General features: G+C 44.3%; 1 protein-coding gene across 1 annotated transcript in view; it reads right to left on the bottom strand.

The window, feature by feature from the left end:
• Positions 1-3,666: 3,666 nt before the first annotated feature.
• LOC126195071 (DNA-dependent metalloprotease SPRTN-like) overlaps positions 3,667-14,270 on the bottom strand; it is a 98,580-nt gene continuing 87,976 nt past the window's right edge. The window contains exon 6 of the mRNA XM_049933522.1: positions 3,667-5,335. Within this exon, the coding sequence (XP_049789479.1) occupies positions 3,924-5,335 (1,412 nt within the window). The 3' untranslated portion in view covers positions 3,667-3,923. The remainder of the gene's footprint in view (positions 5,336-14,270) is intronic.

Consider the following 14,270-nt stretch of genomic DNA (forward strand, 5'->3'; position numbering starts at 1 on the left):
CAGCAGCTTCAAGTCCTCTCGGTTGGAGCGAATGCTGCGAATATTCCAGTTAATAAGTGCCATCGTAAGAAAAGGAAGATGAGAGAAGGGGTCACCTCGAAGGCCGCTTAGGGCCTGGCTTCGAGCGAGCACTGCCGCCGCTAGCTGGAGGCGGACAGTCATCGTCCATGGGGTCTATAGGGTCATCGGCCATCTCAGGAGGATGGCCGGGAGGGGGAGCTTCCTCCGCCGGTGAACGGCCAGATGTTCGGCTACCAGCGGTGCGGCCAGGCGAAACGGATGACGGCCTGGGGCGGCAACCGCTGGGTGGCGCAGGAGAAGAAAGGCGCCGCGGCGGAGAAGGAGAACTGTGCTTCCTATGCGCCTTTTTAGAAGGACGTTTGGTGGAAGTACCGGTCGAAGGCTGGGAGGTCAAGGGACGGAGGAAGTCTGCACGGGATGGTTCCTTCTTGAAGGCCCGTGCATCTGACTTCGGGGTCTTCGACTGAGCAGAAGCTGAGGAAGTGGCTGGTGGCTGTGGGGTGATGGGAGGAAGAGGAGACGTCGACCGCGCGATCTTAGCACTGGCCGAACGGACGACCGTGGTGCTGAAGGTCAGATCGCATGTCTGGGTTGCTACCTCCCGGGTAGTCCGAGGAGAGGCGAGGACAGTGCTGTATTTCCCCGCTGGGAGCAGCGTGGGCTTCCTACTAGCCAATAGCTTGCGAGCAGCCGAGGTGGACACTTTCTCTTTGACTCTAATTTCCTGGATACAGCGTTCTTCCTTATAGACAGGACAGTCGCGGGAGGATGCGGCATGGTCACCCTGACAGTTCACACAACGAGGAGACGGAGGTGGACAGTCACCCTCATGGGCATCCCTGCCACAAGTGACACATTTAGCCGCATTGGAACAAGACTGTCGAGTGTGATTGAAACGCTGGCACTGGTAGCAGCGCGTAGGTGTCGGGACATAGGGGCGAACAGAGATAACCTCGTAGCCCGCCTTGATGCGCGATGGCAGCTTAACACTATCGAAGGTTAAGAAAAGTGTCCGTGTCGGTACAAGGTCATTGTTGACCTTTTTCATGACCCGATGGACAGCCGTCACGCCCTGCTCAGCGAGGAAAGATTGAAGCTCAGCGAGGAAAGATTGAAGCTCCTCGTCAGTCAATCCGTCGAGAGAGCTACTATAGACGACACCACGAGACGAATTCAAAGTGCGGTGGGCCTCCACCCGAAGAGGGAACGTGTACAAGAGTGTGGCCCGAAGCAGTTTTTGTGCCTGAAAGGCACTCTCAGTTTCTAGTAATAAGGTACCATTACGCAACCTGGTACAAGATTTGACAGATCCGGCTATGGCATCTACGCCCTTCTGGATAACGAAAGGGTTGACAGAGGAAAAATCCTTTCCGTCCTCAGATCGAGAAACTACGAGGAACTGTGGGGCAGGCGGTAGTATTTTTGTCACTGTTGGCTGGTCACGTTTCCGTTTGTGGGTCGAAGTCGAAAGCGATGGAGTAGAATCCATTGCGGAGGAATCCCCCATGATTGCCAGCGTCTCCGATGGCGCGCTCCTTCCTTGTGGGGACCCTCTCAGAGGGCACTCCCGCCTTAGGTGAATGTTTACACCTCAGGTCACACCTCCCGAGAAACAGACGGAGGGACCAATCGGCATGGTCAGAAGGTATCAGCTCAGGCAATCACCCCTCCCCGGGCCTGGCCTTTACCAGGGGGTACGCGCGTGCCTTACATGTCTACCCAGGGCGGGGACTTACGCGTTACCCCGTCACCGGCTACGCGTGCGAACGCGTGGGTCGGCCTTCAGACACGCACAGGGAGGAAGGAAGAAGAGGAAAAAGAAGAGAGAGGGAGAAAGAGGACAGACTGTCTCAAACGCCGAGGCGGAGACCAGAGAAGGCAAGGAGAAGAAGGCAATGAGAAAGCAAGGAGAAGGAGGCAAGGAGAAGGCAAGGAGAAGAAGGCAATGAGAAGGCAAGGAGAAAAAGGCAATGAGAAGGCAAGGAGAAGTCAAGGGAAAAAGTAAGGAAGACAGTGAAGTGGAGAAGAGCAAAGAAAGGAACCAACAAAAGGAAGGAAGAAACGAGAAGTGAAAAACCAATAAGACCACGATTATAGGTCGTGAAACCGTCCGTCTCCGGACGCAGGCGCTAACTACCCCCGTGAGTGGGATGGACTCCTTTTAGTCGCCTCTTACGACAGGCAGGAATACCTCGGGCCTATTCTAATCCCCGGACCCGCAGGGGGGACAATTAAGTGTAAGAGGCCTGGTCACATGAATATTGTCTGTGTGAGTGATAACAAATAAATCGCAGTGTGGTTGTCATAAATGTTCAAGAATGAATACGGTCTTGACTTTTGATTTTGGAAAACTTAATCTAGGATCCTGGCTTCTTAATTTCAGTGTGATTTAGGTGAGACGGACGCAGCTACCAGGAAGACAACACTGAATAAGCAAAGCAAGGTATGTCGGGAACACTGCGCACTATCTACTGGGTGAGGAAATGTTTCAATACCGGTACATCCAGTTGTGACGTGAAGTTTAAGTGGCTCTAATACAAGGATACAGCCCGGCACGTTACACACTACACAGGACCCTTACCATGGACATATTACTGTTAACTGCAAATACAAACACAGTCACACTTAAAACACTTGGATGAATGATGCCATTTTCCAGCTTAAAATATTTGCACAGGCAAGTCTCAAGTCAGTGCCTAACAAATCTTTTCAAAAGAAGGGGTCACATGAAGGTGCGGAGATGCCCACAATGTAATAATACGTCTACAAAGTTACTGAATTGTCATTTCTGGGTCATATATGAAGATGGTATCTGTTCTTTGGGACCTGTCTGAAAGAACAGATGCCACTGGTGATCTTGCAGCTCTCGAAATATGAAATTACAATGAAATCCAGAACATAGCTGCTTACGGGCGTTGACAAATATCAACAGGGACAGTTGAAAGTGTGTGCCCCAACTGGGACTCGAACCTGGGATCTTCCGCTTACATGGCAGACGCCCTATCCATCTGTGCCACCGAGGACACAGAGGATAGTGCAACTGCATGGACTTATCTCTGGCACGTTCCCTGTGAGACCTACATCTCCAACTTACTGTCCACACACTACATTTGTAGTGCTCCTGCCCACTATATTCTTTACTCACGGCAGTCAATCTACCAATTCCCGTAACAGTTCGAGCAATGTGAGTGCATCCACACTGAAGAAGATCAATGGCCAGTAAGCATTATTGGACGGGTCCAAAAGAACACATACCATCTTCATACAGATTTCATTGTAATTTCACATTTCCGGGTCAGGTTATCAGGTGTGTAAGGATATCTCCTGAACCCACACCGCAAGTGATCTTGCAGTGACCCGATTTCAAGAAGCATCATTAGATCCAAGTCAACCATGCTCTTGAGAGTCATCCTTTCCCTGCAGGCAATGTGATTTGTCCCATAAGACATGAATCATCTTCATCTATACTATTATCTCCAAAACAAAGTAGCTGGAAGCATTTATCAATACCAGTCTATAACAGCATACGAGTTTGCTGAGGACAAACAATGTAATTCCAAAATTATGTTGACAGTTCTGAATTTAGTACAAACCTTTTATAAAACTTTATAAAAATAAAATTTTATTACAAATACAACAATTTACAAAATACAAGTTTGCAGCATGGATTTTTTTCATTGACTTCAAATAGCATCAGTTATAAAACAAATTACTTGGTTAAAAATATTACAATGAAATGCCATTTGTGACTAAAATATTAAAGAGAATGTTCTTGAAAAATCACATGGAACATAAATAACAAAGAATATAATTAAAATTCCAAAAGTGTTAAACTGATAAACACAGTCTTACACAGCTTGACTAGTGACTCTTTTCTTAGGAACATTTAACTGATGGCAGCATCACTCTTGAGCCATTTCCTGCAAAATGTCTGCTGACAAGCAATCATCCAAATGGATGTTCATGAGATTCTCTTTCACTAACTTCATGCATAGAGGGCACGGATGTAAATCCTCTCCACCATCACTTCCAATAGCATCATTCACCTCACTCTCACAGTCATCTTCATCTTCAATGAAACAAGCATCTGCTTTTGTAATACAAAGAATGCACGATTCTAGATGGACATTTAGTGCATGTTTTAAAAGTTTCTCATCACACATAGGACATTTAATCATTTCATCTTCCTCTTCCATTGTTACAGAGGTAGAATCATCATTATTACTCAGACATACATCAACATGACTATTAATTTCATTTAATGGAAAATTCTTGTTGCAGATTGGGCAGTTTGCTACATTCTGAGATGCAGGTGTGTCTTCTGCTCTATACTGCAAACAAATATCTAAGTGTGAATTGATTGCATGTTCTTCCACTAATTTTCCACAAGTTGGACAGTTGACCATAACTTCCAAACTGCCATTTGCTGATGACTGTGCTTGGCTGTTAATATCCCTGCTACTGTGGATTTTATTGTGGCTGCCCACATCAGATGTGAAAAAAGGCTTTGTAGCAGGATCATTTTTGAATTTCTTGGGTGGCGACCGCATTGACTCACTGGAATTCTTCATTTTACTTTCATTTTTAATAATTTCATTACTTTTTACCATCTTGGTTGTTGAGAAGACTTTGTCAATTGTCAAAGAGGACAAATGTTTCTTTTTCTTCCTGTCAGCTTCAATTTTGTCCAACAAGGACAACCACGGCTTTTCAGTAGCTGCTGGCACAGGCTGACAGCTGCTACTGGATCCAACAGTATAGCCTTTTCCAACAAAAGGAGTAACTGGTGCAGAAACAGAGCGTTGAGGTGCTGAATCATTTGCACCACTGGACTTTTTCTGTGTCTGCTTATTTCCTTTTTGGGTGATTACCATAGTTCCATTTCCTTTATTGGCCAACATTCCTCCAATTTGAGCCTTTCCAAACTTATTGTTTGGAGATGAACCAATAGGTGAACTGCTCTTATTATTGCTTAGGAGATTATTTTTACTATTTGTTACATTTTTAGAGCGATTGTTTAAAACTGGCTTGTCAAATAGCCCCTTAACACCTACATTTTTATCTTTGGCTATTGGGGTACCTTTAATGAAACTGCTTGCAGATACTGGCCCATGATGCACTAAATCACTTGGTTCCCTTTTGTTAGAAGTAACCATATCTGTGTTTCTGAGAGTATCCTTTTCAGACGAACACTTTCCATCTGAAACAGGTCTTGCTTTGCTATGTGAACTGCTCGTGGCCAATGCCTTACCTTCACCCATAAATGGAAAGAAATTACGGATGTCATTCCTTTCTTTAGCCACTGTAGCAGTCCCTGAAAGTAAAGATAATATCGTTATTACATATTTACTCTCATTACAGTATGTTGGCATGGATTTTTTAATGGCTACTGTACAGTAAATCTAATGGATTTGATGATAATAATCTGAAATAAGAAACAGTGTACAGAGAACACACTTGGGTCTTTTAATAACTTCAGAAAATTGCACAGGAAGCTGACGATAAAAGCACTCCCAAAAATATGCACTGACACGACACAGTGCAAACAGAGCAAGCTCTGCCACCAGTATGCAGTGCAGACAGTATACATGTGCACCAATTCAGACTAAGCATCTGTCCAAGCTTCTGAGTGTAATGAAAATATGTCAGAAACTTCTCTTTCTTATATGAAGCCGTCAGTGACAAAATAGTCCTCTCCACTTCATGGATCATGCTCATTTCACTAAAGAAATCTAACACACACATTGAGATGAAACACAGCATTCACCTATGGCTATTACAGTGCTTCCACATACAGTCTTGGTTGATACTTACAGTAGATAGTGACAGGAGACAAAGTACAAGCAATTCAAAATCTTCTGATTTCTACTAATTAAAAACTAGCAACTGAAGATTCTGAAATGTCCATAGAAAGTGGAGAGAGTAGCCAGGTGGATGGCAATGGCAGCAGTGGCAGTGCACTTATAAAAATCTTTATAAGATCTGCACCATACTTGCTTTATTACTTGATGAGGCAGAGACCATATGAAATCTAAGGTCACATCATGTCAGTATATACAATGTAGATAATACGTAGTGCATCAGCCTTAGTAAATCACAAACTCTACGTAAACAGCAGCCTTGTCTTGGGCTTTCAGACAAATCCTTTTTGAGCCAGAATAAACAAACACTTGTGTATGCATGTGAGCCGCTGCCACCCCACCACCCCTACACACACACACACACACACACACACACACACACACAGATACATTCTGCCAGCTAAGCACACAATGCTGGGACTGCACAGGTAGACTGGTGTGAGGGGTTGTGTTGGGTGGGGAAGAAAAGAGGTAGGAGGTGGGGAGTGGGAAGAAAGGTTAAGGAAGGGTTGCTTGTGCCTTGGAGGCAGACTGCAAGTGTGTGAAATAGGACAGCAGAGGGTGGGTGGAGGGGGGGGGGGGGGAGAGATGCAGCAGTTGCATGGGTCAGGGGCAAGACACATGGGCACTGGAGCAGGTGTTTTCATGCAGCATACAACTACAATTCCACAGGGAAGGGCCTGGGAGAAGGTGACAGAAGAGAGGAATGGGAGGCTATTGAGAAACAGGTGTTGGTGCAAAGAGGTTAGCAGAAATTGAGGCCAGGAGGATTGTGGGAATGAAGAACGGGTTGCAAGGATAACTCACATGTAAGTCCTGGGGAGAAGGATGCAGATGGCACTGGTTGTGAAACAGTCATTTAAACTGAACACTACATGGTGGTTGACTCTGCTCTTGGAAACAGTTTGGTGGGTTCATTTCATTCCGGTGGACAGCTGGCTGATGGTCATACCTACATAAAATGCTATGCAGAAATTGTGGCAGAGCTGGTGTATGTCATGGCTGTTTTCACATATGGCTTGGCCTCTGATGGCATCATAAAGACTGTGACATTACTAGAATACGATATGCTGTGGAGGGGGGATGGGTTTTTTTTTGGGAGGGGGGGGGGGAGGGAGAGGGAGAGAGAGAGAGAGAGAGAGAGAGAGAGAGAGAGAGAGAGAGAGAGAGAGAATTAGCAGGTCCTTCACCTCGCTCTTCTAAAGTAGTGTAACCCCAGTGGCAAGGTATTGGCAGTGGGAGTGGCATACAGATGGAAGAGGATGTGCAGGTAGGTTGAGTGGGGCATAGCACTTTAAGAGGGAGTAGGAAGGATTATGAATATAATGTCCTTCATTTCCAGGCGCAGTGATATATACTCTAGGCTCTGGTGAAGGATGTAGTTCAGTTGTTCCAGTCCTGGATGTCACTGGGTAACTGGGTGGGGGATGCTCCTCTGCAGCTGGTCCTTGGGGGTAGAGGGAAATTAGGGATGTGTGTGAGGATATAGTGCATATAGTGCAAAAAATCTGATGCAGACTAGATTTTGGAGACAGTACCTGTCTGTGAAGGGCTTAGTGAGACCTTCAGCACACTGACCCTTCCTCCACACATTGCTCTCAGAGTAATTTTACATCTTTCACTTTTTCCCTTTCATGCAATGATAGTTAACGTCAAATGATATCTTCACATTACAGAACTATCCTATACGCCACAGCACAATTTTTTTCCTTTTTTTTATTTCCTGATGGCTCACCATGTTATTCGTGGTTCCCTTTACAAACAGCTAATGCTTTCATTTGTCTTTTCTGCAACTACTTTAATATGTACTTCGGTACCCACTCCCTACCCCAGTGACATTCCATCCCAAAGAGACCAACCTATCTGTATTAGTTCAGAAAAGTATCTCTACCCCTAGCTACAAACCAGTCCCACATCCTGTTCCTGAAAAGCTGTGGAATACCCCCCAACAAGCTAACCATAAATATTCCCTTCTTTGGCTGCCGCCCCTCCTTTCTTGATGCTCTTCAAATTTTCAGATTCTGCTAATTCTCATCCCACACCAAACACACTACAGAAACAAATCTCTGTGGTACAGCCATCCTTCGACCACCTCTGCTCCTTTCATCAAATACTGTTACTGTGTAATCCTGACAACAAACAACGGATCTCTGAAATTTAAACTGCTGCCCTACAACACCTGGAAGAGCACTCCAGACACGCCTTCGAAAAATTATCTAATTTACTGAGAGCCCACTTCCACCACAGACTTCCACTACCATCACCTATCCTACTACCACTGAAGGTCCTTGTCAACCCTACACAGCACCCAGGCTCTGCCTTGATGACCTATTTTATCTGCCTCAATACTTCCTCTAAACATCCCATAAAACTCAGAACAGAAACAAACCCAAAACCAAGTTGTCAACCCATCCGGGAAAAAATAATCTCTACACAAGTTTCAACCCTACCAAAAGCATTCACCTACAGCCAGCGACACATGTTCAACCACACTGGATTTGTCAAAGAAATTCTCTCCTCCTCCTGATCCATGAAGTGGAAACACTTCTTTGCTATCAGTTCCTCCAACCAAAGATATTCTAATTTCAACATTAAACGTTGCCTCTCCCAGTTCATACCACCACCACCACCACCACCACCACCACCACCACCACCACCACCACACTGTGACCCTAGCCCTTTCCTACATAATCAATGCCTGGTTACCTTCCAGGAATTCAGATGTCTAAACTATCCTCACCATCCTTCCCCAAGTCCCTTCCCAAGATACACACCTCTCATAGCAAGAAAGAACAAGCATCTAGAACACTAAGACAGAGCCTCATTTAATCACCCTTCCTGCAGCCAGATCTCCACATTCTGTCAGGATGCCTAACTGACAGAAAGCACCCGCCATCTGTTTGTCCACCTACAAGCCCTTCCAAATTGATCCCATCCCAGACGTCCAGCATAACCTCGAATCTCTACTCAAATCCTTAGGACCCCAATTCATTTCCCTCCTCACTTCTATGAGTACTTGCACATACACCACACACACATGATTCCCAAAACCTGTAAACTCAACAATCCTGGTCACCATGCTCCCTCTGAAAGAATCTCCACTGTTGTTGACCATTACCTGCAACTAATTACCCACAGTCTAGCATTACCTATTAAGGAACCACTTCCTCTGCCAATTCTCTACAAACTACCCCACTGCATCTCATCATCACTGATGCCACCTTCCCATTAAACAATATCCCATGCCCAAGGTTCTCCTGCTATTGAACACTGCCTCTCTCTAACACATTTCTAACTCAAAACCCACTACTTAATTCCTTATGCACTGAACCAATCCTATCCTCAACACAGGATTCCCACTCTTTTCCTAATCTAGAAATTAAGGCCTTTTTAGGGCCAGTGAACACGTGTTCTAAAGAGAAAACTTAAAACAAGAAGCTGCAAATTTAAGATAAAATAAAATACTCACCGATTCCACATAATTTTTTTTTTTTTTTTAATTTAGCAAAATCAATTTAAAGGCAATATGAGCCACTTTAAGAAACATTTTATAAGTACATTTTATATACACACTATACATTATCTATACGCACATTAATTATAGTTACACATTCTAATTTACTTTCATGTCTTTCAGCATGGGTTCAGTTTTAGTGTTTATTCCTGTCAATTCTTTTGATTTATTTATTTTTTTCCTTGATTGATCTTCTGAAACTGTGACTGGAAAATATATTTCATATTTCCCACATTTTCAGCTTTTTCTGCCAAATCAGCACCACATTTATCTTGTTAACTAATAGCATCTTTTAATCTCCTCTTTTTGGTTTTCTGTCCTCTTATTTCATCTACCAATGCTTTTCTTTTATAACCCAGCATTTCAGTTTGTCTCAGTTTTTCATGTTCTTCAAAATACACTCCTGAAAATGGAAAAAAGAACACATTGACACTGGTGTGTCAGACCCACCATACTTGCTCTGGACACTGTGAGAGGGCTGTACAAGCAATGATCACACGCACGGCACAGCGGACACACCAAGAACCGCGGTGTTGGCCGTCGAATGGCGCTAGCTGCGCAGCATTTGTGCACCGCCGCCGTCAGTGTCAGCCAGTTTGCCGTGGCATACGGAGCTCCATCGCAGTCTTTAACACTGGTAGCATGCCGCGACAGCGTGGACGTGAACCGTATGTGCAGTTGACGGACTTTGAGCGAGGGCGTATAGTGGGCATGCGGGAGGCCGGGTGGACGTACCGCCGAATTGCTCAACACGTGGGGCGTGAGGTCTCCACAGTACATCGATGTTGTCGCCAGTGGTCGGCAGAAGGTGCACGTGCCCATCGACCTGGGACCGGACCGCAGCGACGCACAGATGCACGCCAAGACCGTAGGATCCTACGCAGTGCCGTAGGGGACCGCACCGCCACTTCCCAGCAAATTAGGGACACTGTTGCTCCTGGGGTATCGGCGAGGACCATTTGCAAACGTCTCCATGAAGCTGGGCTACGGTCCCGCACACCGTTACACCGTCTTCCGCTCACGCCCCAACATCATGCAGCCCGCCTCCAGTGGTGTCGCGACAGGCGTGAATGGAGGGACGAATGGAGACGTGTCGTCTTCAGCGATGAGAGTCGCTTCTGCCTTGGTGCCAATGATGGTCGTATGCATGTTTGGTGCCGTGCAGGTGAGCGCCACAATCAGGACTGCATACGACCGAGGCACACAGGGCCAACACCCGGCATCATGGTGTGGGGAGCGATCTCCTACACTGGCCGTACACCACTGGTGATCGTCGAGGGGACACTGAATAGTGCACGGTACATCCAAACCGTCATCGAACCCATCTTTCTACCATTCCTAGACCGGCAAGGGAACTTGCTGTTCCAACAGGACAATGCACGTCCGCATGTCTCCCGTGCCACCCAACGTGCTCTAGAAGGTGTAAGTCAACTACCCTGGCCAGCAAGATCTCCGGATCTGTCCCCCATTGAGCATGTTTGGGACTGGATGAAGCGTCGTCTCACGCGGTCTGCACATCCAGCACGAACACTGGTCCAACTGAGGCGCCAGGTGGAAATGGCATGGCAAGCCGTTCCACAGGACTACATCCAGCATCTCTACGATCGTCTCCATGGGAGAATAGCAGCCTGCATTGCTGCGAAAGGTGGATATACACTGTACTACTGCCGACATTGTGCATGCTCTGTTGCCTGTGTCTATGTGCCTGTGGTTCTGTCAGTGTGATCATGTGATGTATCTGACCCCAGGAATGTGTCAATAAAGTTTCCCCTTCCTGGGACAATGAATTCACGGTGTTCTTATTTCAATTTCCAGGAGTGTACATTGTATATTTCTGCCTCGCATTAGCAGCAGATAAAGAAAGTTCCTTGCTCATTTCAAAATTTGCTAATCCACTAATACGTTTTATGTGATTAGTTATTACTCTTTGGGCAATACGTGTTTCACTTTTCACATTATTCACTTCCATTAATTTGTTTGATGAAAACTTCTTTCTGCATCATCTTGACCACAATATCAAATAAATAATTTCTGATGATGCTGTACAGCTTTGAAGAATCTGGAGTCAAGAACTTACTTAAAAAAGAACTAAAAACTTTGAAGATATGATAGTTACATGATACTTGCTCACTTAGAAATTTATTACAATCTATCAATCTATCAATAACATGGCACACTCATCTTCTCTAATAACTTTAACCTTCATAATATTTCTTGTTTCATTTCAGCATAACAATCAAAGTGATTTAATGTCATCTGCCTTTGATCTAAAGAAGATAAGCTTCGGACCATTAGAGAGTTAATTGCAGATTTTTCTAGCAAGTTTTTAACTAATGAAATCAAAAAATTATTATCGTCAGATCCTACATTAAAGATATCTTTCTCTGAGACTTCTTTCTCAAATAGTAAATTTTTTGCTATTAAATTTCCTAAAAGGCTATTAAGTTTCCTAAAATGCCTAAACTAATTTTATGGATTTCTGTATGCATAGATTTATCTCCCATATCAATTTTTGATAGTTTGTTTGCAGAGGTCAGTTTATCTGTGCTTTTTTCTGTATTATATTAAAATTTATAAAAATGTCATGAACAAATCTTAGACCCTCAGTATAAAAGGTAACACTGGATTACTGCTTTCATACTTTTCTAAGAAAGGGGTCAACATTCTGGACACAAATAAGAAAGAAATCATGTTTCACAGTTATCAAATTGTCGTTGGTAGCTTTTTCTACTGTCTCATCAGCTTTTGAACCTAGTTTGTTAAATTGCTTTTTTCAACACTAGAAACAAAACGTTTCGCATCCTCCTACTTGTACAACTTTGCTTCCACCGTTTTTTCCCCAACATTTGAGGCTTTAATGAAACAAATTGGTTACACATGTATCATTCAAGGTATTTTCCATTGCTGGCCACTACTTTCTCCCATCTTTTGGGAAGTGCATGAATCCCGCGTCAAAAAAATTGTTCATCTGAAGTGATAGACAAATCGATCCAATTTGTGACTTCTTCACGAGATCGGAAGTGTTGGTCAGCCAGGCCATGCGCCACTAATCTAAACAGGTGATAGTCAGAGGGAGCACTGTCTGGAGAATATGGCGGGTGGGGTAGGACTTCACATTTTAACATTTCCAAGTATGTTTTGACCTCTTTTGCAATGTGGGGTCGAGAGTTGTGCTGCAAAATCACTTTATTGTGCCTCTCACTATAGTGCAGCCGTTTGTCTTTTAATGCTCTGCTCAAACGCATTAATTGCATTTAATAACAAGCACCTGCGATTATTTCACTTGGTTTTAACACCTCATAGTACACGACGCCGAGCTGGTCCCACCAAATGCAGGGCATGATCTTGGAGCCGTGAATATTCTGTTTGTCCGTCCACATGGAAGTGTGGCTGGGGTATCCCCATGATTTTTTGCATTTAGGGTTATCATAATGAATCCATTTTTCATCTCCAGTAACAGTGTGATGCAGAAATCCCGTCCGTTTTTGCCTCTGAAGCAACTGTTCACAAACACAAAAATGCCGTTCAATATCTCTTGGTTTCAGCTCACATGGGACCCTAGTTCCTTCTTTCTGAATCATGCCCATAGCCTTGAGATGTTTTGAAATGGCTTGCTGTGTCACTCCCACTAATCATGCCAATTCTTCTTGAGTTTGACGTGAGTATTCACGCAGCAATGTCTCCAATTCTTCATCTTTGAAAGCATTCTTTCTTCCACCACTATGCCGGTCTACGATGCTAAAATCACCGTTCTTGAAGCGTTGAAACCACTCATGACATGTTCTTTCACTAATAATAATAAAATAAAAGTGTAATTTTCGTTAGCTACCATATGTATATGCAATCTGAAGGAGGAAAGTTAAATTTGGGTACACATTTACTATTAAGGCTCTTTCTGCAAGACCATAAAGTCTGATCATTCCATCAATTTTCTGTAGTACGGTACAACTTCTCAAATCTGCACTCAAGCTGACAATCACGTAGTGCAGTTATTACAAAAACCCTCTGTACAGTGCTGCCAAATAAATAAATTAGATTTCATACTATCCATAAATGAATGCAAAAGAGTTTTGGCCTCCCCACTGAACATAACTTTTTATGTCACAGTGTCCAGTTTCATCTGCTAGGAGCGCAGTTCTCACGTCATGTGAACCAACTGTATTATTCTTGGGTCTTGGTTGCTGCTGATTGGTCATATTGCCTGCACCGTTTCAGAGTCAAATCATTTGTGCCCTATTTCACAGTTTTCCTGCCTCAATAACTTGGTACCAAATTTTGCTGTTCAAATGCACCCAACGAATTGAAAGTACTTATAAAACTGCTTGTTATGAGCCATAATTTTAGGCGTAGAAAGTCACTAAGTGTGGCATTGGAATCTTTAACACATACCCATTGGACAAAGCAATTCTAATGCTGGAGTCACACCTGTGTTAATCGTGACTGAGCCGTGCGTGGCTCATGTTCATGCCATTTCTTACTTTAGATCTTGTTTTTACCATACTGCCACCTTATTATGTTAATTTTCAATTACTGGTGTCAATCAGCTGCTGCCTTGCCTGTCCGTGAGCAGCAGCAGCAGTACTTATCAATATAGGCCCTGAAACTTTCTGGCAGATTAAAACTGTGTGCCCGACCGAGACTCGAACTCGGGAACTTTGCCTTTCGCGGGCAAAGGTCCCAAGTTTGAGTCTCGGTCGGGCACACAGTTTTAATCTGCCAGGAAGTTTCATATCAGCGCACACTCCGCTGCAGAGTGAAAATCTCACTCTGGAATATATGCCCTGCCGTATTATCTATGCTGGACTGCTATTACTTCCCGGTCGTCGTGTATTGAGAGTTAGTTTGGACCTGGGAGTGTTTGAGTTGGCACGCAG

Source organism: Schistocerca nitens, chromosome 7, assembly GCF_023898315.1.
Source record: "Schistocerca nitens isolate TAMUIC-IGC-003100 chromosome 7, iqSchNite1.1, whole genome shotgun sequence".
Lineage (NCBI taxonomy): Eukaryota > Metazoa > Arthropoda > Insecta > Orthoptera > Acrididae > Schistocerca > Schistocerca nitens.